General features: G+C 34.2%; 1 protein-coding gene across 2 annotated transcripts in view; it reads left to right on the top strand.

Moving 5' to 3' along the window:
* The window catches only part of LOC133206083 (coiled-coil domain-containing protein 74A-like), a 214,685-nt gene extending 194,693 nt beyond the window's left edge, over positions 1-19,992 (top strand). For both annotated transcript variants that reach the window (XM_061342014.1, XM_061342013.1), the window contains 2 exons: positions 1,703-1,863; positions 17,896-19,992. In XM_061342014.1, coding sequence (XP_061197998.1) covers positions 1,703-1,863; positions 17,896-18,034 — 300 coding nt within the window. In that variant the 3' untranslated portion in view covers positions 18,035-19,992. The remainder of the gene's footprint in view (positions 1-1,702; positions 1,864-17,895) is intronic.
* The last annotated feature ends 7,040 nt before the right edge of the window (positions 19,993-27,032 follow it).

Below are 27,032 nucleotides of genomic sequence, written 5' to 3'. Positions count from 1 at the left end.
TATAAATTGTCCAAATCATGGCCCCGGGGGGTACAGTCCCCATGTTGTTATTCTTTACAATTCTATCGTGTCCTATCATGCATGAATCCTGTTGAAAAGGAATACCATTTTATGGACAAAAAATAAACATGTTTCTTTTACAAAGCATAGTTACCTCAAATGTTTTATCCTGATACATTTGATATATTTATTCATTAATATTTGCGGCTTTGTAAGAAATTAAAATTATCATTCTACAGTATATCAAAAAGAAAACAATTTGTCGTGTCAAAAAACATTATGCAATTTGAAACAATCCTATAAGGTTTTGCGTTTATCCTATCGTGAAGATCATTCATCAGGTCTGTCCTGTTTTTGTGTTTATTATATTTTGCTTTTATCGTGTTTTGCATTTATTCTATTATGCATGTATCCTGTCTTATCATGCCTGTATCCTATCGTATCGTGTCTGTATCCTCTCTTATCGTGTATCCTGTACAGAATAACGATACTGGTACTGTAGGGTTGGACAACAATAGGGAATCCAAGTTTTACAGTGAAATGTAAGGGAAAAACTTTTAAAAGAACCATTGGGCCAGAAAAGCTGAAACTGACATAAAGTAGATTTTAACTGTTCAAATCTTGACCCCTGGGGTAGGGTGGGGCCACAATATGGAGTTCAAAGTTTACATTGAAACATATAGGGAAAAAAAACTTTAAAAAGCTTTCCAAGAACCACTGGGCCAGAAAAGCTGAAACTTATGTGGAAGCTTCCTGAGATAGTACAGATTCTAAATTGTTCAAATCATGACCCCAGTGGTAGGATTGGACAACAATAGGGAATCCAAGTTTAACATTGAAATGTAAGGGGAAAACTTGAAAAATCTTCTTCTCAAGAACCACTGGGCCAGAAGAGCTGAAATTTAAGTGGAAGCATCCCAGGGTAGTGTAAATTCTAAATTGTCCAAATCATGGCCCCCAGGGGGAGGCCTAGAATGGGGCCACAATAGAAAAGTTTGACATTGAAATTTATAGGAAAAATCTTATTCTCAAGAACCGCTGGACCAGAAAAGCTGAAACTTATGTGTAAGCTTCCTGAGGTAGTGTAGATTCTGAATTATTCAAATCATGGCCCCTGGGGGTAGGGTGGGACCACAATAGGGAATCAATGTTTTATATTGGAATAAATACGAAAAATCTTTAAAAATCTTCTCCTCAAGAACCACTGAGCCAAAAAAGCTGAAACTTATAGGAAAGCTTCCTGAGGTAGTGTAGATTTTAAATTTTTCAAATCATGACCTCCGGGAGTAGGATGGGGCCACAATAAGTATTAAAAGGGGGAAAATCTGGTGAAGAACAGCAGGGACAAAGTTACTCAGGTGAGCATTGTGGCCCATGGACTTCTTAATAACTAGAAGTGCAACTTGAAAAATTAAGTTGAAAGTCCTTCATAGACAGAGAACAGACTTAAGTCAAAATTTTGAATTGGTATAACCCTTGAATTAATTTTTAAAAAGAAACAAAACTTTCATCATATGTTTGTATTTGCATCATATCAACTAGAAAGTTTTAATTTTTTTTTAATATAAATAAAAATCAAGATATCAAAATTCAAAATTTTGACTAAGTAAGTCTTTTCTCAGGTTATGGTTTTTGGTCCAGATTAATTATAAAGAATATTCAAATCAGAAATGTTCAGAACTGTTCATTATTCTTCTTTCAGCTTGACGGTTTGAAGTCTGATTTACGAGATGTTCTGTATTCTCACAAATGGACACCTGATGCCTATCTTCTTGCCAAGGCTTATATTGCAGAGGATGATGCCAAATCCACTCAGGAGAAAAGTCTGCCCAAAGTACCACTCAAAAACCCCTCCAGAAAACTGTAATTATCATTAATATATTTCATATTATAATCTGACCTGAGTCAAAGGGTAAAAAAAACTTTCCTGGCTTTGGGGCCACCAACTTAAAAAAAATCTCAGCTCAAATCTCATCCTTAAATCTTAGATTTCTGCCTCAACTGAGATTTTCTTAAAACGCCGTACCACCAACATTTCTGAGATTCGTTTCAGGTAAGCTGAGATTTGAGAAAAATCTTAGACTTTTTCTCATTGTTATATGTGACCTTTTTTTCTAACAATGCATGAATTAGTTGAGTGAAAGATTGGATTTACCTTTTAGTTACTTAAGTAGTTGTTTATGCAATATTTTAGTGTATAATCGTGAAAATACACATCCCTCACTTCCTTCATCCTTTATTTGTCGTTTTGAGTCATTCAATGGGAAGGATTCCATTAAAACCCTTGCGACAATAACTGTTCCCTGTGAAAACATCCCTATTAAAGTAAAATAACACAAAAACATATCCAAACTTTGTAGTCTTGGCACATCTGTAGACATAAACACACAGAAACTTACACTGAGGCATCACTTCTGTCACTGTGACTTTATATCTAGAAAGATTATGAAAAGAAAGGTAGGGGGATCAAAACTATATTTTGCAGTTTTACTGATTAAAATTAATCAATTTGATAAAACACATTTTAATATCTTTGTAAACAATTTCAAAGTCCATAAATTTAAAGAATTTAAACCAAGGCCAGAGCGAAATTAAAATTCTGAATTTGTGTAAATATTGGTGAATTTGGAACACGATGGTAACAATTAATGGCCAGAATTTTTTTTATTCAGGCAAAACAATTGTAATAAAACAGAAAACGCCATGATATTTAAATATATGTATAATTCAATGTTCTTTTTAACCCCACCCCTTTTCCTTATGACAAAGATCACTTTTTTGGCCCTTTTATAAAATGCAAACTTATTTTACACAATTTATAATCCTTATGTGAATCAGTATGCATTAATTTAAAATTTGAGACAAAAAAACAATAAAAGTTCAATGTGCAAGATCATTACATACAGCTCAACTTTTGCCATGCATATTTTTAGAAATCCAGTGTTCACCGCAAACACCCCAGTCCCAGAGCGTTGCCAATATTTCTCCAACTTGAGACGGATTTTTATGAAACTTGATTTAATATATTAAATGTTCATTACAGATTGGGAAAATAGTGTTATACTGGCAAGCAAAAATTTAAATTTTAATTGCAGTAAAGCCAAAATTTATATTTAGAAATATTGTCGTCTAAGATGTAAGGTTTGATTTTGTGTGTTTAGATGAAAAATGAGAAATAATGGCATTTTTTGGCCGTCATTGCTGTTCGTTTGTGTTTATGGGAAAATTAGTCCAGATTTCCTCTAAAATAATCTATCTTGACCACACAACGGCCTGATTTCAATGTATCAGGTTGAGAGAAATGCATGAAAATTGGGGGACACCTTAACAAATACTTTACCATCACACTCACTAACATCATTTACTCATAAACAATTTCAAAATCCATAAATAAACATACACTGAGGTATCACTTCTGCCTTTGTGACATTATATCTAGAAAGATTACGAAAAGTAGGTAGGGGGATCAAAACTATATTTTGCAGTTTTACTGATTAAAAGTAATCAATTTGATAAAACACATTTTACTAATCTTTCTGTTGTAAACAATTAAAGATCTACTTTAAATACTGTCAACTCCTTGTTAAGCAATAAACACAGTATATGATTTTTAGGTCACCTGAGTCACTCAGGTGACCTATTGCTATCTCTTTTCATCTATCATCGTGCGTTGTCCGTCCTTCGTCGGTCGTAAACTTTTGAACATTTTCAGCTTCTTCTTTGGAACCAGCAAACCAATTTCAACCAATTTTGGCATATAGCATCTATGGGTGAAGGGGAACAAAAATTTTGAAATTCGTGGCCCCTGCCCCCCTGGGGCCTGAGGGGTGGGGCCAAAACCATATCTTCTTCTCTACTCCTGGGTATTATTGAAACAAATTGAATACATAGTTATGATAAGCAAGAGTGACTCTACCAAAATTGTGAAATTCATAGCACCAGGGTCAGAGGTTCTGGTGCTAGGGCGGGGCTATATAGATCATATAGTGAAAGTGTATTATTTCTTTGAAAATCTTCTCCTCTACTCCTGGGTATTATTTAAACAAATGTATAGTTATGATAAGCAAGGATGCCTCTTCCAAAATTGTGAATTTCATGATCCCTGGATCAGAGGTTCTGATGTTAGGGCGGGGCTCTATTTATTATAGAGTGAAAATGCATTAATGCTTTAAAAATCTTCTCTGCACCTGGGCATATCAGAGGCAAAAAAAGTTAAAGTTTTAATAAGGAAGGGTATTTTTACCAGATTTTTGAACATCAGGACCATTTGGTCAAGTGTTCTGGTCCAGGCCAGGGATCTATTAATTTGTATTCTACTGAGAGGAGTTATTCCCCTTTGCCATTTACTTGTGATAATTAATCACTGTAAATAATGTACTTGAAAGGTTAATAGAATAAGAGAATTATGCAAGAATTTTTATTGTATAATACAAAAAGTACTTCCATAGTTTTAATGATCAGGTAGACTTGTAAATAATAGATAAATAAAAATGAGACAAAAATAACTTGTCTTATTAAATGTTCATCAAAGACCAAGAGAGGCCAATTTAAGAGATTTCAACAAGGAATTAAAAGAGTACAGAAGCACTGGTAGTTTATTTACATACTGTCTGGTGAGAGTGATAAATGGGGAACAGATTAGAACCTAATTTATTCAACTGCTAATGAATACTAGACTAATAATATTGTTGATCCTGATCACCCTATTTTCCTTGCTTTTGGGCAACAAAGCTTCACCTTTCAGTTCATTTGATACTCTATGGATCCTCTAAATTGTTGTATTAAACTCAGGTGACCGTTAAGGCCCTTGGGCCTCTTGTTTTTCCTAGCTAATCGAAAGCAAAATGCTTGATAAATAGCTAAATACTGCACATCATATTCTGAGGTGTTCCTTAAATTGTGCATAAGATGCGTCATAGAACATGTCCAGGGACGGGTAATAAATGTATGCTTAGTTTTTAGCTCTTCTGAGCCAAAGGCTCAAAGACCTAATCCTATGGCCACTTGTGTGGTGTGCATAAACTTTTAGAATATGGACCATAATTCATTCAAGAACCCCTTAGCCAATTATTGTCAAATTTGTCACAGGGTATCCTTGACCTAAGGACTCCCGTTTATACTAAAACTAAGGTTGTGACCCTTAAATAAGTGGAGATAATTAGGTAAATAAAACCAAAAGTACTGATTGCTAAAAAACCTTCTTCTCAAGAACCACAGGCAGATTATCACCAAACTTACACAAAAGGATGAGGATATATTGTAGATTAAAAATTATTCAAGGCATCACCCTGGGGCAAAGGGTTGGTCTCAAGGTCACTTCAAAGTTGACCAAAAATTACATTTTATTAAAATGTTGATATTTTGCTTACTATAAGGACTAGGATCATCAAATCTTGTCAGTTGATGCATCTAAAGACCTCATATCATGTTGACTCAAAAGCAGGTCGCAGTGACCTACTTTTTAAATTTTGCGGCCATTCTTTTTCAAAATGATTTAGAGGCATATTTTGAACAATTTAAGGCCTTAGCTGCTTATGATCATCAAACTTTGTCAGTTGATGTATCTTGGGTCCTTGGAGTGCGTCAACTAAAAGGTAGGTCACCTTGATCTACTTTTTGAATTTTATGGCTAATTTTTTTCAAAACAATTAAGGTCATTAATTCGAATACTGAGAGGTTTAGAATACTTAAATCTTATAAGATGATGAGTGATGAACAGATAAGAGAAAGAATAGTAATGTCTGATGACATTTTTTCTTTTCTTTGGGGGGAGGCTTGTCAAAGATTGTCAAGGATTTTTTTGATAGTTTAAAGTGCCCCCAACTGAAAATGTATATATAATTGTGCTGCTATGATTTTATTCTTGGATATATATATTAACATGTTGGAGGATGTTGTATCTACATCTTAATACAATAAATTCTTAGATTCTTCTTACCTAGAGAGAATATCTAATTTATTTTAGAAAGAGCAGTTGTTATTCGGGGTCTAGGATGCAACTTGATTATTAAATTATGCCTGTATGACACCTCAATCCAGATATTCATTATCATTGACACAAAAATAAATTGCTCATAGGAATACTACCTTTACATTTTAACTATTCTTTTAAAACTACCAGAGTAAAACACATTACAAAGCTTTAAACTGATTTCATTGCCGATTTACATGTTATTTATAAAAGATATGTGTATATATAAAGAACATATTAAGTATTCACACAAAAAATCGTTTTAGCATGTCACGTAAAATGTAAAGGCAAATATATGAATGATAAAATGTTATTGAACACAGGCATTTCAAACAATTTCTTTCAATACACTTTCTGCTTAAAAAAAAAAAAACAGAAAAAAAAACGTGGAAACAGTTATGAAAGTACGGGAGTGTTTTAATAACCATAAATCCTGTGTTTTCTGTTTACTCTTTTGCTGTTTACACTATTAATTGTGGCCTTATTTTTCATTATACTCTTGATCGTGTGGTAACTGAAATTTGTGCCGTACAGATGTAAGGTGTGAGCTTGCGTAAGACAGGTCAAACTGCTTATGAATCATTTCAATGAAAAAAAATATAAAAGGTTCTTTTCGCTAGTGTCACTTTTCAATTGATTTTATCATGTATTTTCCATTAAAGATCTCTTACAAATAGAATTTCTTTACGATCCATATCAAAATATCAGGGAAAAAAATCTGTCTGATTGAAATAATATATTAGTTCATAATTGATATACTTTTGTGTGAATATAGATATAAGTTACTATGAGAAATGATACCGTATCAGTTGCGGATCCAGGATTTTGTGTTAGAGGGGGTGCTATGAAATTGCAAGGGCTCTGAATAGGTAAAAAAAAAATGTGTCCTCTGGGGTCATGGGTTACACCAACCCATTTCTTTTGATTTTCGTGACTTCTTACATGAAGTATGAACCACAAAGACCAAACACCAACCCATTTCTTTTGATTTTCGTGACTTCTTACATGAAGTATGAACCACAAAAGACAGTAAATTATACCTAGATTTTTTTTTTGAAGATAGTCAGTCAAAGGCATCATGAAAACAAGTTTTTTTTTAAAATAATTTGTTTAAGTTATTAAATGTCATTATTTTGGGTTATCTTTCCCTGATTATGCTTTTCTTCAGTAACCTATTCCAGTTATTGATACTTTACTATTCATTATTGTTAACCTACTGGTATCTGAAAAGCTTTATTCATGCTGAACTTGGGTTATTAAGTAGATGGAAAAGGTTCATGACAGTAAAAGTAATCTATCTTTAAAATTTAACAAGTTGAAATTCAACAAATCATAACTTATTTCAGTTATTTCAACCTTAACCAACCTCACTTTAAAACTCCTGCACAAAAATCTACAGCTTTGCACAAAAAATGTAAGACATAGAGACTGTACAGTGATATCCAAGGATTTTAGGAAAATTAGTCTCACTGTTGGCAAAATTGGCGGAAGTTGTGTAATTGACCTCTGAAATGTTCATGAAATGGAATTATTTTTCCCTGAAAAATATCATGATATATTATATAAATAGTGCACGTTTTTGAGGGTAACAGTTGAAATTGACACCCCAAGGAAAACCATTGTCAACCGATGCGTCAGCGGAGATTGACAATGGTTTTCCGAGGGGTGTCAATTTCAACTGTTAACCTCAAAAACGTGCACTATTTATTTTATTATACTGAATGTCTTATTGATTTCGGATATCATACAAAAAATTCGGAGATCGTCGTTAAGTTAACGCTTACAAAGCTTTCACACTCCCCACTTCTATTTTTTTCAATAAGAAAGCTTCGGAAAAGATTTACCAACCTCTTTTTTGTTTGTTTGCTACTCAAAAAGTCCTTTATCATCTAAAGTTTGCACTCGCAAGGATGTTTCGTCTGTCGTTTGTTGTTTTCAAGTAAGCTACATCGGACGCAAGCTTTTATTGATGTTGTTTATTCGACTTCTTTCAAACGCACAACCGACGTTTTGAGAATTCTAAGGTGAACCGTACGCGCATCATTTGAACGCATGTGATATTTTCGTAATGTTACCCGTTGTCAAGTGTGTTGCTACTGCTGAGGGTAACATTACGGATTGTTAAATGCCTCTAAACCAATCAGATTTTAGTATTTAACATGAAAGTATAATAATGATAAATATCATCATATCTGCTCAGGAGATATGAAGTCTGTTGAGTCTATTAAAAGAAGTACATATATTTACAACTTACTCAACCTTACATCATCTTAAATCAGCAGCAAACTCAAAATATTGTTTTTTGGCAAAATTGATAGGCATTCTACGTTTTAAGAATTAACTCAAATGAGTTATTTCTTTGTATAGTAATAAATAAGTGAAGTAACCTAAAAAAATTATTTTAAAAAATAACTTGATTTCATCATGCCCCTGACTGATAGTGGTGATCTGAAGCACCACGTTTGTTCCACACCTGAGTATAGATCTAGTTAGCTCCTACCACAGTTAGCTCCTACCACACAGTGCTACAATTCATTACAAATTCAGAAATCATAGCAAATAGGCATTCGTCATTGAGGAAGTCATTGGATACTAGTATCTCCTTTATTCGTGTTTAATCGCAGCAAATCACTTCACACTGTTGCTATTACCCTGATCAATCAACTTTAATATGATGTTTAATAATTTCAAACAACTCTCTGTACATTCAATATGAATTTCATAACATGTATGTCGGTATGAAATCGTCATTAGGCGTCGGAATATCATGTATTCTGCCATATGGTAGCCATACGTTCAAGTATCAAATGTAATCACTTTTAATCCTTTATAATCGTACAAACATCGTAACCAGAAATCATTGCTATCCGTTCTTGTCCGTCGGCGTGCGTCGTGTGTTAACATTTGAACATTTTTAGCTTCATCTCTGAAACCGCTTAACCAATTTCAACCAAATTTGGCATATAGCATCTATGGGTGAAGGGGAACAAAATTTTTGAATTCCATGGTCCCTGCCCCCCTGGGGCCTGAGGGGTGGGGCTAAAACCACCAAAAATAATGCAATCTTTAAAAATCTTCTTCTTTACTCCTGGACATCAAGCAGTCAAACTGTTGGCATGATTGTAATAAGCATTGAGTCCTCTACCAAAATTGTGAAATTCATGGCCCCAGGGTCAGGGGTTCTGGTGCTAGGGTGGGGCTATATAGATCATATAGTGAAAGTGCATTATTTCTTTGAAAATCTTCTTCTCTGCTCCTGGGTATTAAATAAAGTAACTAAGTACATAGTTATGAAGAACAAGAGTTCCTCTTTCAAAATTGTGAAATTCTTGGCCCCAGGGTCAGGGGTTCTGGTGTTAGGGCGGGGCTCTATTGATTATATAGAGAAAATGCATTAATTCTTTAAAAATCTTATTCTCTGCTCCTGGGTATTAAATAAAGTAACTAAGTACATAGTTATGAAGAACAAGAGTTCCTCTTTCAAAATTGTGAAATTCATGGCCCCAGGGTCAGGGGTTCTGGTGTTAGGGCGGGGCTCTATTGATTATATAGAGAAAATGCATTAATTCTTTAAAAATCTTCTTCTCAGCTCCTGGGTATTTAATAAATTAATTAATTATATAGTTATGATGAGCAAGAGTTCCTCTTTCAAAATTGTGAATTTCATGGCCCCTGGGTCAGGGGTTCTGGTGTTAGGGCAGGGCTCTATTGAGTATATAGTGAAAATGTATTAATTCTTTGAAAATCTTCTTCTCTGCTCCTGGGTATTAAATAAAGTAACTTAGTACATAGTTATGATGAGCAAGAGTGCCTCTTCCAAAATTGTGAATTTCATGGCCCCAGGATCAGGGGTTCTGGTGTTAGGGCGGGGCTCTATTGATTATATTGTTAAAATGCATTAATTCTTTGAAAATCTTCTTATCTGCTCCTGGTTATTAAATGAACTAATTTAGTACTTAGTTATGATGAGCAAGAGTACCTCTTCCAAAATTGTGAATTTCATGGCCCCAGGGTCAGGGGTTCTGGTGTTAGGGTGGGGCTCTATTGATTATATAGTAGAATTGCAATAATTTTCTCTGCTCCTGGGTATTAAGTACATAGTTATGAAGAACAAGAGTGCCTCTTTCAAAATTGTGAATTTCATGGCCCTAGGGTCAGGGGTTCTGGTGTTAGGGCGGGGCTCTATTGATTATATAGTTAAAACTTAGTACATAGTTATGATGAGCAAGAGTGCCTCTTCCAAAATTGTGAATTTCATGGCCCTTGGGTCAGGGGTTCTGGTGTTAGGGCAGGGCTCTATTGATTATATAGTAGAATTGCATTAATTCTTTGAAAATCTTTTTCTCTGCTCCTGGGTATTAAATAAACTAACTAAGAACATAGTTATGGTGAGCATGACTGCCTTTTCAGAAATTGTTTCATGGCCCTTCAGTCAGGGGTTCTGGTGTTAGGGATGGGCTCCATTGATTATATAGTAAAATTGCATTAATTCTTTGAAAATCGTCTCTGCTCCTGGATAGTAAATAAACTAAGTACATAGTTATGATGAGCATGGCTGCCTCAGAAATTATGAACTTAATGGCCTCTTGGTCAGGGGTTCTGGTGTTAGGGCGGGGCTCTATTGATTATATAGGGAATAGGCATGAATTCTTTCAAAATCTTCTGTGCGCCTGGGTATTTTTCAAACAAAGGAAGTGCATGGTTATGATAAGGAAGAATGCCTCATGGCCCTTGGGTCAGGGGTTCTGGTGAGGGGGAAAGAGCTCTATTGATTATATACAGTGAAAATACATAATTTCTTTCAAAATATTTTTTCTACTACTGGTTATAAAGTAAAGAAACAAGTGTATAGTTATAATGAGAAAGGGTGCTTCTTCCAGAATTGTGAGTTCGTGGCCAATGGGTCAGATGTTCTGAGTAAGGATGGGGCTTTATTTATTTAATAATATGGTGAAAATGCATTTCTTTGAAAATCTTCTATGCTTCTGGGGATGTTCAAGGCAAACAGAGTAAAAGTGTTAATATGCAAGGGTATTTTAACCAGAATTTTGAACACCTGGACCATTTAGTCAAGTGTTCTAGTCCTGGCCAGGGCTCTATTAACTTGTATTCTGCTGAGCAAAGTTATTCCCCTTTGCCATTCACCTTTGATAATTAATCAATGTAAATAATGTATTTGAAAGCTTAATAGAATAAGAGAATTATGCAAGATAATTTATTGTATAATGAAAAAGTACTTTCGTAGATTTAATGACTTGGAAAGTCAGATAGGCAGATAGATACTAGACCAATTATTTTGTTGATGCTAATCATACTATTTTTCTTGCTTTTGGGCAACAAAGCTTCATTTTTCAGTTTATGGATCCTCTAAATTGTTGTATTGTACTCAGGTGACCGTTAAGGCCCTTGGGCCTCTTGTTTGTTATTGAGGATGAATCAGAGTAGACCTCTACTACGTGAAATTGTAATCTTATTGAACTGTTAATTTGTGACCTATTGCTATCCGTTTTCGTCCGTCGGCGTGCGTCATGTGTTAACATTTGAACATTTTTAGCTTCTTCTCTGAAACCGCCTAACCAATTTCAACCAAACTTTACATGTAGCATCTATGGGTGAAGGGGAACAAAATTTGTGAATTTCATGGTCCCTGCCCCCCTGGGACCTAAGGGGTGGGGCTAAAACCAACAAAAATAATGCAATCTTTAAAAATCTTCTTCTTTACTCCTGGACATCAAGTAGTCAAACTGTTGGCATGATTGTAATAAGCATTGAGCCCTCTACCAAAATTGTGAAATTCATGGCCCCAGGGTCAGGGGTTCTGGTGCTAGGGTGGGGCTATATAGATCATATAGTGAAAGTGCATTATTTCTTTGAAAATCCTTTTCTCTGCTCCTGGGTATTAAATAAACTACCTACATGTAAGTACATAGTTATGATGAGCAAGAGTGCCTCTTCCAAAATTGTGAATTTCATGGCCCCAGGGTCAGGGGTTCTGGTGTTAGGGCAGGGCTCTATTGATTATTAATAGTGAAAATGCATTAATTCTTTGAAAATCTTCTTCTCTGCTCCTGGGTATTAAATAGATTAAGTAAGTACATAGTTATGATGAGTAATAGTGCCTCTTCCAAAATTATGAATTTCATGGCCCCAGGGCAGGGGTTCTGGTGTTAGGGTGGGGCTCTATTGACTATATAGTGTAAATGCATTAATTATTTGAAAATCTTCTTCTCTGCTCCTGGATATTAAATAAACTAACTAAGAACATAGTTATGATGAGCATGGCTGCCTTTTCAGAAAGTGTGAATTTTATGGTTCCTGGGTCAGGCGTTCTGGTGTTAGGGTAGGGCTCTATTGATTTTATAGTAAAATTGCATGAAAATCTTCTTCTATGCTCTTGGATATTAAATAAACTAAGTACATATTGACAATGAGTTATGATGAGCATGGTTGCCTCTTCCAAAATTGTGAATTTCATGGCCCCTGGGTCAAGGGTTCTGGTGTTAGGGCAGGGCTCTATTGATTAGATAGGGAAAATGCATAAATTCTTTTTAAATCTTCTTCTCTGCTCCTTAGTATTATTCAAACAAAGGAAGTGCATGGTTAAGATAAGGAAGAATGCCTCTTCCAAAATTGCGAAATTCATGGCCCCTGGGTCAGTGTTCTGGTGAGAAGGGGGGGGGGCTCTATTGATTATATAGTGAAAATGCATAATTTCTTTCAAAATATTTTTTTCTACTACTCGTTATAAAGCAAAGAAATAAGTGTATAGTTATGATGAGCAAGGGTGCTTCTTCCAGAATTTTGAATACATGGCCCCTGGGTCAAATGTTCTGGTGTAAGGATGGTGCTTTATTTATTTCACAATATAGTGAAAATGCATTTCTTTGAAAATCTTCTGGGCATATTTTAGGCAAACAAAGTAGAAGTTTTAATATGCAAAGGTATTTTTACCAGAATTTTGAACACCTGGACCATTTAGTCAAGTGTTCTGGTCCTGACCAGTGCTCTATTAACTTGTATTCTGCTGAGCAGAGTTATTCCCCTTTGCCATTCACCTTTGATATTTAATCGCTGTAATTTTATTGTATAATACAAAAAGTACTTTCATAGTTTTAATGATCAGGTAGACTTGGAAATAATAGATGAATGAAAATGAGACAAAAATAACTTATCTTTTTAAATGTTCTTCAAAGGCCGAGAGAGGCCAATGTGAGAAGTAATAATATGGGGTTAAAAAATAGACATTTTGCAGGGTTCTCATTAATGCAAGAATCTGCGTCCTAGACGCAGCAAAATTACTTGGGACGCAAGGTTCTTAAAAACGATGCGTCCGCGGACTCATGATCAGACGCGTCCTCATTAGCGAGAAAATTCGGGTGATTTCGAAAACGGGGAATTAAGATGTTAGGATTTGTCAAAGAAATATTTAATCAAAACCTTCCTGAAACTATCATAAAGTTTATCCAAGAAACAACTTTTCTTGTACTTATTTCTCTTTTTTTTTAAACAGGGATTGATCATAAGATATTTTCATGTTTATTAGTCCATAGTCATAAAAGTGTTGCATGCGAAACTCCAACAGAGGTAAACACACTGCAGCTTTTTTTAAAAAAAAAACACTTTTGAATCTTGAGTGTTATCTACATGTAGAAACCATAATTCCTGCTTGTATACACAATGGGGCTTGATTATCTCGTGAATTTCACCCAGTGCAAACGACCAACCGACAGGATTAGTTACGCCTCATTGCACATGACACCTTTGATTGTATACAGTCAACTTTTGGGTACTAGTTGATTATGCAACAGTTAATTTTAGCTTTATAAACACCAAGTTATTTTTATGGCAATTGATTACGCGTGTATTTTAGATATGGCTTGAATGCATTACCAGTTTATATACTTGATTATGTTAATATTGCATAAACAAACTGATAAAATGATAAAGATTTTTATTGATGTTTGGATGGAAGGATACTGCAATAATTTAGTTGGGACTCAACATAATTTTTCTGGGACACATCAAATTTAGCTGGGACGCAACCTTCTCAGAAATCTTGAGTCCTGGGACTCAAGTTAGCAAAATCCTAGTGAGAACCCTGCATTTTGTTAAATAGTCTGCATGGTAATAGTGATAAATGGGGGACAGATAGATACTAGACCAATTATTTTGTTGATGCTAATCATACTATTTTTCTTGCTTTGGGCAGCAAAGCTTCATTTATCAGTTTATGGATCCTCTAAATTGTTGCATTGTACTCAGGTGACCGTTAAGGCCCTTGGGCCTCTTGTTTAAGATAAAATTATTTCGTGTAATTGCTGCATATGTATAAAAGAAATTTCTCTTGTTGTTGATACTGTAATAAAGATTTTTTTTTTAATTTATATACTTTAGGAGAATAAACTTTAGCCAATTTTTCTATTGAAAATGGTTTTATTTATTTATTCTATTAATGTTTCAGCATAGAATTTCAAATCATGAAATTAAAACTACAAATTATGTAATTTGGTTAATGTAAAAAAAAAATCCATTAAGTTATCAGAAAAACTTATAGAGAAACTTTTCATTTTAAAAAATTAACAGATTTTAAACGTAGAAATTTTTATATTTGTCTGAAGCAATTATTGATAACGTAAAAATTACAGCGTGACGTCATGCCCTTAAGAATGACTTTTGTGGACAATCATGCAATTTTTAAGAGGTTCCTAATGAAAAACTAAGAGAGGTATCAAAGAAATTTAAACTGTTTTAGGGAATATGCTTTGTAGACATCCTATGAAAAAATCCTGATCATATTCAATAACAGGGCCGATCATGACCCATAATGACTCTTCCTCTTTGGTGCCAAATTGTCTGAATTCTTTTCTAAATACACAAAAGTGAAACTAGATTAAGATATAAAAGCAACAGAGGTGACCGAAAGACTCAGAACCCAGTGATAAGTGCAGTCATCTTTTGTTTAAAATCTTTTCAAGAAAAGCAAAGCTATGATTAATTATATTTATATGGAAGCATCCTCAGGTAATGTAGATTCAAATTTGTTCAAATCATGACCCCTGGGTCACTATAGGCAATCAAAGTATCTTCTTTTCAAGAAGAGCAAAGCCATAATTAGTCATATTAATTCAGAAGCAACCTTGGGAAGTGTAGATTCAAGTTTGTTAATCATAATACCTCCCTCGCCCCACCAACACTTTTATATACTCAGGACTTATTTTTGCTTTTTCCTAGCCAAAGTGCTCAGGTGAGCGATGTGACCCATGGCCTCCTCTTGTGATAACCAGATTTGGTTCTTTTCCTAGGTTTAATAGAGTTAAATAAACTGATTAACATATAAAAAACATTTATAACAGTGTGAATAATGAAAAAATGAAGAAAACAATGTTACTTACTTACATAAATTCACATGTGCCCTATATTGATCATGGATGATGTTTTTAGTATATTTCATTTTACCAGGTTTCATATGCTTCATTTTCAACTAAAGAATGACCAGGTTGCAGTTTTTAAAGCAGGTTTCATTTCCAAGTAGCTATTGGCCTTTTTATTGACCAAACTTGCATGGATGATGCATTCAAGGATGCATACTACCAGATTTGTTTCAGATCTGAGCTTCAATTAATGGCTGAATGACCAGATTAAAGTTTTTGAAGTAGTTCTATTTCCAATTCCTATATTGACCAAACTTGCACAGTTGATACATCTAAAGATGCACACTACCAGACTTGCTTGGGATGCTGGATCTTACCTGCATTTTCAGGATGAGTGTACATGTTAATGTTTTGGAGCAGGTCTTATTTACTAATAACTATAAGTAATATATTTGACCAAACTTTGATGTATGATAAAATTAAAGATGTACATTACTAGATTTGGTGCAGATGCTTATCTGACCTACATCTTCTAGATGAGTGACCTGCATGGTTAATGGTTTTCGATCAGTTCATTCTAAAGTATATATGTATCAGGGATGGCAATTTCTAATCGGTTGAATGTGTTACTCGCTCAGACAATGGTAATCAGGTAGAAAATCTGTAATTGATTAGTTGGAGGAAAAAATAATATTTGTGTAAATTTGAACACAATTTTCAGAAAACTCTATTCTAAAAATACAAATAAAACAAGATGTGTTTGTGAAACACTATGCACCCGGCGGCAACAAGGTTCGAAAAAGCTATTTTTAGCATATAGGTCACAGTCAAGGTCACAAGGTCATTGACCTTGGTGTCATTTGAAAGAACTTAATGAGTGGAGTATGCATACCAAATATGAAGTCTCTCTCTCTCATGGTTCAGAAGTTACGGTGAAGGTTAAAGTTGACAACAGACAGAGAAACAGACAGACAGGACAAAAACAATATGCGCCCCCGATCTATCGATCCGGGCACATAAATATCAGAAATGTTAGCATTTTCACCTGTGTATTAAAGCTGATTTGTAGATAAATACGGCTGTCTGGATTGACATAGTTGAGTTAATTGGTCAGTTTGTGAGATGTTAATTGCAGCTTAAACATGAAAAAGCAAGAAAGGCCAATAGTATGGAGGCTCACTATGTGAACACTGTGTCATATGCTGAAGCACTTGGTCAGTAATGTGTAAGACATAATATTTTGGTGATAAAACAGGCATGTTTGTTGCTGATTACCTGACAAACTATTCTGATTATCTTTGATCATCTTAAGAGTTTCAGTTTATTTTGTGTTAGTAGATAATTACTTACCATTCCATGGATCCTTTACAGGGTTGTTTTATACTCTTTTGGGGGGGGGGGGGGGACTTAAAATGTTTCTTCTTAGGAGGCTCATTACACCACTTTTTGATGACATACTACAAAAAAAAATAAACCTCCATTGTTTTGTCTGTTTTCCTCTGGGGATGAATTGTACAGGTTCCCTTATAATGTGACCCAGATCTTTAAAACGCTTTAAAAATAGACTAAACATGTGATGTTGTAAACAGTGAAAACAAAGTAACGGATTCATCGTGCATACACGAAGAAGGATTGTTTTTAAGTAGAAACCAAAGAAACAACAGCCAAATCATCACTAAACAAGTAATGTACAATGTCTTAGCGAAAGCGGTGTGAGCTCTATCAATGATAGATAGAACATTCTATCGTTAAAATGATATTGTCCTATGGGCCCGGTTCTAACTGTGGTGAGGGCTTGTCCCAAGACACAGTCAGCTTATTCTAACTATATCAATGACAACATGTATGTATGGAGGAAATTCGAGTTAAATTCTACAACCTTGTTGAAATAAAAAAAAAATAATTTACTTGCACTATTTATTGTACTCGTATTGATTTATATACTTGTTTTTATTGTTTTTATTATATACTCGAGAAATTTAAAGCTTTATTCTGAACTTTAGATGTAATGTTCAAATGTCCCTTTGTGTTTTGAGTCTTGGGTAATTAGGAAAGATAACTCTTGCAAGTGGACTTTTTATTCCAAATATTTTTTAAATTGGAATTTTCATTTCGTTAAAACATTCTTCAATCAATTTGCCACATGCAATTCATTTAAATACATTCATTTTCTCTTTAGAACTCATTTTCCAAATTATTGAAGCACAAATTAAGAAGAAAATGGCATTCATTGTTCTTTTTTTTATTTTGGAGAAAACTATTTTTTCTAATAAAAATAATATTAAATATTATGAAGTATTGTCATTTTGTGTACATGTCTTAAGAAGATGTCCATCACTTGTCACTGAAATTTCTGCAATTCTATTAATAATTAACTTGAAATAAAATATTTTACTAAAATCAGAAAAAAGTTTAAAAATTCACTAAAAATATTTAAGATATTATAACCTCCATTTGGATATTTGACATCCACATTATAAGTGGTGCTGTAATGAAATCTAAAATAAAATGTGGGTGTAATGAGCCTCCTTAATGCTTTTTCCACTCCTGTAGGCCAGAGGTAGCTTACATCAACAGGGAAACTGTCACCCTCCCAGCTCTCAAACAGACTGTGAGTAACCAGAATGTAGAGAGGAAGAAGCGGACTCAGATACTACAGAAGGCACGCCTCAGGAAGGAGGTCATTCCTTGATGATTATTATTTTTAATTTAAATGCTGCATTTTTTAATCAGCTGGATCACAATTTAGTCATATTGATGAACACTATCCCCTTTAATGTATATTCATATTTGGTCTTGTCTTTGCCTTAAGCAATCATAAGAGAGTTAAAAAAAAAAGGAAAAATCTTTTTTCTCAAGGAGAGCATTGCCAGTGTGACTCAGGTGAGTGTTATTATTACCCATTGGCCACTTGTTTCCAATTCATTCAGTATTCTAATTTTATTATACCCCCCACAAATGAAGTTTAGGGGGGGAATATATTGGAATCAGCATGTCCATCTGTCTGTAGAAGTGATTTTGTCTTGACCTTTTCTTGGAGTCTATTGCATGGATTTGTCTGAAAATTTTTCACTCATTATTCACTATTTTAAAGGTGTGCGCCTGTATTTTCATCATGATTTGATAATTTTTCTGCATTTTACAGGTGTTTTTTTTTTTTCATTTTTATTGACTTAGTCATTTGGGTTCATGTAGGTTTGAGACATATAATATAAAACTGCCAGTTGGTACATCAGTACAAAAAGGTGAAATTGCAGCTTAAAACTACTCATTAAAACTGAAAAAAAATCACAAGGTATTAAAAATGTCTTTTGGTAGATAGTCCCTACAAATCTAAGAGTCATGCAGTTACCTTATTAAAAAATTTGCATCAAGATTGCACAGTTCTTTTTTTTTCATTATATATAAAGCTTTGTAATAAATAAAAAAAATCTTTGTTTTCAACAGAATGACATAAATTTGCATTTTGCTATTGTACATACTAGACTCCAGTGCATTACACAGCAGACAGTGTAAATCCATTCATCCCTTGGGAGTGATGAGTGGACATGCATCCAGTTAAAGATTAATTAATGAGTTCAATGTGGAAAGCTGTTAGAGCATCTCTGATCTAGCAGGTGTTATCTATATCTCCTGGGAATTGGGCAGAAGAATTAAAGATCTCTGTTCTCTAATTCTCTTAATTGTAATTTATTTATTCAGGCAAATTTAAATGTATAGCTACTGGATGACCAACCTTTTATTTTTAAAATGAATTTGGTATCATCAAGTTATCAAGATTAATTTGATATTGTATGATATGATTTTTTTTTCAACAAAAAAATTCCAGAGTGTCATGTCTCAAAAAGATGACAGCTAGTTGCAATTAATTTTTTTCAATCTAATAAAAAAACAAATATAATTATTAGTATTGATGATTTATTAGGCTGCACCTTAGTTTATCATTCATTAAAAAAAAATATAATGAGCAATTAGATTTTCAATTAAAATGTTTAAACAAATTGTGAACACCTCTTACATCCATAAAATATGTTCAGTGACTTGGCACCTTTTCTGAAAAACACAGCGGGGGGTATTCGTCCATTTTGGACAGTTCTTGTTTTATTTGTACGTACTTAATGTTTCAATGATGTATACAATATTCAAGTTTATTTTATTTGGCAAAGCTCACGTATTATCTGCTTAATTGTTTATAGATCAACTTTTTAAAGCTAAGTAAAATTCTCCCCCTTCACTTTGTTGGTTTTATAATTTTATACCAAGAAAATGCAAATCTATAACTTTGAGTTTATTGCAGCTTTAATGCTTATTAAATTAATTTTTAACTTTTTAAATTTTGACTGATATTGTCCGAGCCTTTTTGTGTTCCATTTGTGAATATTTAAGAAAGGATATGTATTGTGAAGATCATTGAATTGTATGGCAATGTATGTGTTGTATAATTTATCAGAAAATTTGTATCATTCAGTTCACTTGGTGCTTTTTCAAAAAATGTATAATCTTATATTTTATTTATCAGTGGGTTTCCTACTGTGCTCATTAACTCAATCTGATCCAAGATATTAACATATTTTGGTGCTTTTGATATATGAAACACTGTGCATGCATACTTGGACACAATCAATAAGAATAAAGGAAATTCAAAGTTGACACAGGAGTATGTATTCAACTTATTTATCAATATGTCTTGATGTCAAATTTTTGTCTCTTGGTTGCTAAATCTGTGAGTATTAAGATCTGGATGTGTATTATGAATAGAGAATAATACCTATTCCAATACAAACTTTGTGTCAGCCCAAGACACCCATGTCAGACAGAAGGCCGGAGGGCTAGCTGATACAGAGTGTTTTTGGGAAAAGGGTACATGTATGTATATATTATGTTTTTTACATACTTAGTTATAACATACAGCACACATCTCCTTCAGCAAATACATAGAGAGTATTACTAAAATACATATCATATGTCATATCAGCCTGAGTAATCCCATACTAGGATGAGGGCAGATATGGGGCCATGACATATGGATTTTGGTAAGAAGTATTCTATCTATATATCTATCTATATATATATTAGGGATGTCAACGAGTACCCGGTTAACCGGGTACTCGATCGAACGTCCGAGTATCGAATATTAAAAATGGTACTCGGTTACTCGGATGTGTATTTTTTCTTATTTCAAAGTACATATTTTTATCAAAAACTTATCAAAAAATAACATAAATATGCATACGGTAATTTGCCTGTCGTCATCTATGTACACCTGTAAAACACCCGTTATCGCCTGTGGCTGTGTATATACAGTAATTAGTGACCAATCACCCCGCTGTTCTCACCTATTGTGGTCCTTAATTTTTGAATGGCTTCAATGATTGTTTTCAGTGAACATCGATGGTCTATTATCTTCAAATCATTTTAAAATTATTTAGTTAATATACTGCATTGAAATAGGACATGCATAGAAATGCTGCTACCCACTTCAAAAGTGAAGAAATATTTAGAAATAACTAAAGATTCAAAAAAATGTTGAAGGTCAGTTTGCGTAGTAAGTTTAGTGTATACGGGAGAAACAATCAACATATGAAATAATAGACTAGCGATCCAAACAACGGCCATTCCTTCTCTTTCGTACAGGTGCTTGGGGACGGAACATCCCCCCTCCCCCGGTGTTCCGTACCCCAAGGGTTCTTTGACTTTTTATGAATTAAATATTTTTCTATGACACATTCACAAAGTATTACAACTGAAAAATCCAAAACTTAACCTAAAACCAGCCTTTTATAAAAATTCACACTCTCTGATACTAAAAGAGAACAGTCCTCTTTTAGTATCAGAGAGTGTGAATTTTAATTTACCCTTGGGGTACGGAACACGGGGGGGGGGGGGGGGGCGTCCCCAAGTACCTGTGCTTTTCCGCTAGTCTAATCATCATAAACATGCGTAACAGATTGTCCTCCTTTTGATGAAATAGATCCTAAACAAGAACTGTAAACCATTTGTAATTTTTGATGTATTAATTGTGTCTTTATTTTCTGTTTGATAAATGAATTTAGTAACAAAAAATCATTTCCGTTGGAATCGATGTTTGTATACATTTATAAACGTGATAAAAACAGTTTTGGGGTTTAACAGAGCTTAACGGGGCTCAAGAAAATTAATACACTTGTATTTACATTTTTTACCGAGTACCCGGATACTCGATCGGAAAAACGTCCGAGTAACCGATTATCAAAAATTAACCGATTTGACATCCCTAATATATATATATATATATATATATATATATATATATATATATATATATATATATATATATATATATATATATATATATATATATATATAAGGAATCACTGTCTAGTTAGTAGAGTATGCCAGGACACCAACAATAGTTGGAAACGTGGGATAATTTGCATAACGGGCGAATATGCCAGGGCATCAACGATAGTTGGAAACATGGAATAATTTGTGTAACGGGCGAAGCCCGTTATGCATAAATTATCCCACGTTTCCAACTATCGTTGATGTCCCTGGCATACTCTACTAACTAGACAGTGATTCCTTATATTTCCATTTCATTGTGAAATAAAATTGTAAATTTAAATTTTAAAAATGTAGACTAATAGATTTAAATTACACGAGACCTCACATGTCAATTTAAATAGTCCCCATCCACTGGCGTCAAACACAAATGCAGCAGCACGAGAATTACGTACATGCATATAAGGCTCCTTGGCGTCAGACACAAAGACAACCGCACGAGAAGTACATGCATATTAGGCCTTCTTAGCTCCTGACCTTTCGCTTGGCGAAATTTGCATTCCGGTAGAATGATCAAGAAATCAACTCGACTAACTTTCAAAGAGTTATCACAGAGAAAACAAATAGAAATGGAAATATAGAATGATCAAGAAATCAACTCAACTAACTTTCAAAGAGTTATCACAGAGAAAACAAATAGAAATGGAAATATAGAATGATCAAGAAATCAACTCAACTAACTTTCAAAGAGTTATCACAGAGAAAAACAAATAGAAATGGAAATATATATATATATTTCCATTTCTATTTGTTTTCTCTGTGATAACTCTTTGAAAGTTAGTTGAGTTGATTTCTTGATCATTCTTCCGGAATGTAAATTTCGCCAAGCGGAAACGAAAGTGTTACAAACAGACAGAAATACAGCTGGACGGACGGACGGACAGACAGACCCAAATTAGTATCCCCCACTTTCAGTGAAAGCGGGGGACAAAAATTTCTTGAGTTACTGTTTTATACAATTTAATCAATTCTTATCATTTGACACTGTCTTTATATTCACTTACTTATGTACAACATCACCACCAATACCCAATCTCTGGCGCCCCCCCCCTCCCCTTTTTATTTCTTTCTTTTTGTAATTGAAAGTTCTTGAAATAATCATATCATTTTTAAACACACTGCAGATGGGTTAAAAACAACTCTGGCAAGAACTATACGTAAACTTGTATATATGCGAGTTAGTACAAACGACGTTTAAACATGTAGACCTATGTATTAAAAAACAAGCTAATTCAGAGAATTTGTTTCCCCCGCTTAGGGAAAAAAGAAGAGCATGTGCAGTTGGGGGGGGGGGGGGGTGTCGGACACCCCCCCCCCCTGGATTTGTTGAATTATTAAATGTTTACATGTATATTGAAGCAAATAAAAAATACCAGTATCGTTATAAAGCTTTGATTGCTTATTCTTTATTATGTGTATAGAAGATTCTTTTTATATAGAATATTTATCACACTGTAATAATGATTTTATGACTTTATACAAGCCAGACGTCATAACTTTTTCATTTTACATGCTAAATACTATCATTTAGTAAATCAAAAAAAAATTTAAAAAAAAGGATCGTCATGGATTTGAACCCGGCACCTCTCACATGCCAAGCGAGAGTCATACCACTAGATCACGGTGGCATTGGATTTCATAGCAAATTAAATGCAAACATAAGGTTACATATAATGTTTATATTCACATTCGATATTGTCAAAAATTTACACAATACATGGTGTCTAATTTAGCCTTTATTAAACAGTTCTAATTGATGTAATAAGAATATAATGTCCGCCGACAACCTGTATTATACGTAATAACTCTCCACAAGCCCCTGTGCTTAAAATAGTGCCATGCGACTTTTAATACAATACATGTAAATAATAATTTTTAAAAAACGGGACGGGACACTTTGAGAGGGGTGAGAGAGGCCCTAGGGAGTTATGGTATAAAATTTCATTTTAAAAGCTTCTTGAGATATCGCGCGGAAAAGAAAGTGTTACACACAGACGGAATGTATAAATTTACGACCCTGAACTCTGACCTTTTGACCTCAAAATCAATAGAGGTCTTCCTTAGGCCACAGGGAGTTGTTATGTAAAATTTCATTGCAAAAGCTCAAAGGATTCTCCAGATATCGCGTGGAAACGAAAGTTTTTAAAACAGACAGAATTTATTAATTTATGACCTTGACCTTTGACCTTTTGACCTCAAAATTAATAGGGTTCTTTTTTAGGCCATAAAGAGTTGCTATGCAAAATTTCATTGCGAAAGCTCAAAGGGTTCTCGAGATATCGCGCGGAAACGAAAGCCTTACAGACAGACGGACGGTGTCGCATAATTTACGTTCCGGATACTTCACGTTCCGGCCGCAACCTTAAAATCATTATATTGGTTCCGGATTCTACTGTAAGTTTGGTTCCGGTGTCGCATAATATTTGGTCCACCTCGTTTAAAGGTCCGGGGGGACATAATACGATAACATATAAGGTCCGGCCTGCCTCTATAATAAAAGGTCCGCCCTCGGACTAATTTGCAGATTTTTCTCCTTTATTGATTCGAAATTAATTTGCTTAATTAATCTTTTTGAATTATTTAAGGTATAGTTGTTATAATAGTGTCCCTCCCAGCAAAATGGAGTTCCAGGGACGTACATGTACATTGTATATATACTAACAGGATCAAGTCTTGCGATATCTCGCTTGTTGCTGATTTCGTTAGTCAGTTTTAATTAATTAATATATTTCTAATGCTATCAAATATACAAAACCTCAAATTATCTATCAAAAAATTATTCAAAATTTGATGTTAGCACTGATTAACTGTTAGCTCGTCGCCCGCGTGGCGCAGTGGTTAGAGCGTCTGCTCTAGAGTCGCGGAGTAAGGAGTTGATCCTTACGTCGCGGGTTCGAATCCCACTGTGGGACGTGGAGACCGGTCCTTCGGATGAGACCGTATAAACCGAGGTCCCGTGTCGCAGTAGGTGCTGGCACGAAAAAGATCCCTCACTGCTCAATGGCCATAAGTGCCGAGTATAGGACAAAATTTGCAGATCTCTATGGCACGCCGATTACGTCAAAATTATTTTCTGCACAACGACCATGATTTTATACACGAGCTTGATGAAAAATATACACGAGTAAAATAAAAATGTAGGTATCGGTAAAAATTGCACATAGTTTGAAAGATTTTTATACAAACATAACGAAAAATACACGAATCAGAAATTTTTTACACGATTAAGGGGTATAAAATGCACAAACGTAAAATCAATCAAAGTATTGTAAGTACTGAAGGACGGAGGCATGAATACGACAGTTTATATTTTACACAATTTCATTATCTACAGTAGTGATAAACATCATGCTGTATTAGATGTAATTAAAGTAACCCATAAACAAACATTTATTTGCGTGCTAGACATATCCGCTGCGAACTTTTTATTATATTTCATCTTTACATAAAATGTATTTTCAGACGCTAAAATTAATAGTCACGGATTTTTTCTATTTAACGTCTCTTTGGAGAATTTTTCACTCATATAGATATTTAGACGCCACCACTTACTGGTGGATGGCTGCAAATTTAGACCTATATTTGGTACTCAGGGCCACTCGGCAGTGAGGGATCCTTTTCGTATCAGCATCTACTTTGACACGAGTCCTCGGTTTATACGGTATTTAAAAAAACAGTTTCCACGTCCCGCAGAGGTATTCGATCCTGTGACGTAAGGATCAGTGTATTGTTGTAGTGTACACGCTCTATAACCACTGCGCCACTCGGGAGGAATTTCAATTAATAAAACTTGAAATAATTCTGAAAATGAAACAAAATTTTCAATATATGTTTGAAATTAAATATTATACAAATCTGCAATTTTTTATTCACATATGTTAAAAAACCTCAGGGTATTCAAAATCAAAATTTAACTAAAGTATATTATTATTTTTTGTTCTTGAAGCCAGAGGTTGTTGAGAATAGAAGGTGACTAGGTGAAGAAATGCCTAACTTCGAAAATACGGATACTATTGTGGGCTTATTTAAAAAGTACAGTGTTAAGGAGGAATGGTTTAAGTATGAGAAAACGCTTATTTAAATGAAGTTTGGCCTTTTAGCGGGCATGGGATTGAAACTGATTGATTCATAATAATTTTGTGTGTTTGATTTGTTTTAAATTTGTAATGAACAGAACTAGTGCATCTAAAATTGAGTGCAAAAATGTTATTTATAGTTCGTCAATTACTTTACCAAACTGTATATTGACCAAAAAAAAAAAAACCACATATGCATCGATAGAAAATAAAGCGTAAATTGCTGAAAGCGAGATTAAGAAAGTCTGTTGAAGTTGATGAAATTGTTTAAGTTTTCCCACAATACACAAATTTGTGATTTAATGTAACTTATTTATCTAAATATTGACAAAATTTGTTTGGACGTATACTATGACAGCTTATCCTGATCGTAATTTTTTTTCTGATAAATTGATGATTCTCGAGGAATTGTGTGAATTTCATACACTGCGTTCTTCGGAGGTTGTTTTTTTTTGTTTGTGTGTTGTTTAACGTCCCTCTCGAGAATTTTTCACTCATATGGAGACGCCATCACTTGCCGGTGGAGAGCTGCAAATTTTGTCCCATACTCGGCATTAACGGCCATTGAGCAGTGAGGGGTCTTTATCATGCCAGCACCTACTGCGACACGGGACCTCGGTTTATACGGTCTCATCCGAAGGACCGGTCTCCACGTCCCACAGTGGGATTCGAACCCGCGACGTATGGAGCAGACGCTCTAACCACTTCGCCACGCGGGCGACACGTTCTTCGGAGGTAAAAGTGAAAATAAGACTCATTTCAAAAAAGTATTGTTCATACCTCCATGATTGTACCATAGAAATAAAAATAATAAAATAATACTGGATGTGTGATTCAACTGAATCTGCTAAGAAATTAAAATATTCTCTTAAACATCTATGCTGTAACTAGCAATTTTAATGTGGTTTCGAACACTCGATAGAGTCCAGCTGTCTAATATTATAATATTAATTAGATGTACTTCATAAGGTGAGAAATACTATTTATTTGCAATATTATTGTCAAATATGAATAGCTGTAATAAAAAATCCTGTCCTGATCATGTAAACAAAATCAGTTTACGCCCCCAAAATAATTATAAGAAATGCTATTTTTAAAAAAATGGAAAAAAAAAGGGGTTTATTTGGCTAAATCACTCATTTTTATGACCCAACTAAAATGTACGACCTTATGCTGATTACCACTGAGTCTGATGATGTAAATATAAGTATATGCATGGTAATTCTCATAGCTACATGTATAGTTAAGATCTGCATTACTACGTATGTCAAACTGGTTTGTTAAAAGAATTAT

This window comes from Saccostrea echinata, unplaced genomic scaffold (genome assembly GCF_033153115.1).
Source record: "Saccostrea echinata isolate AGI-Se365-2 ecotype Australia unplaced genomic scaffold, CSIRO_AGI_Sech_v1 ptg000054l, whole genome shotgun sequence".
Classification (NCBI taxonomy): domain Eukaryota; kingdom Metazoa; phylum Mollusca; class Bivalvia; order Ostreida; family Ostreidae; genus Saccostrea; species Saccostrea echinata.
This window is presented reverse-complemented; position numbering and strand designations above follow the sequence as displayed.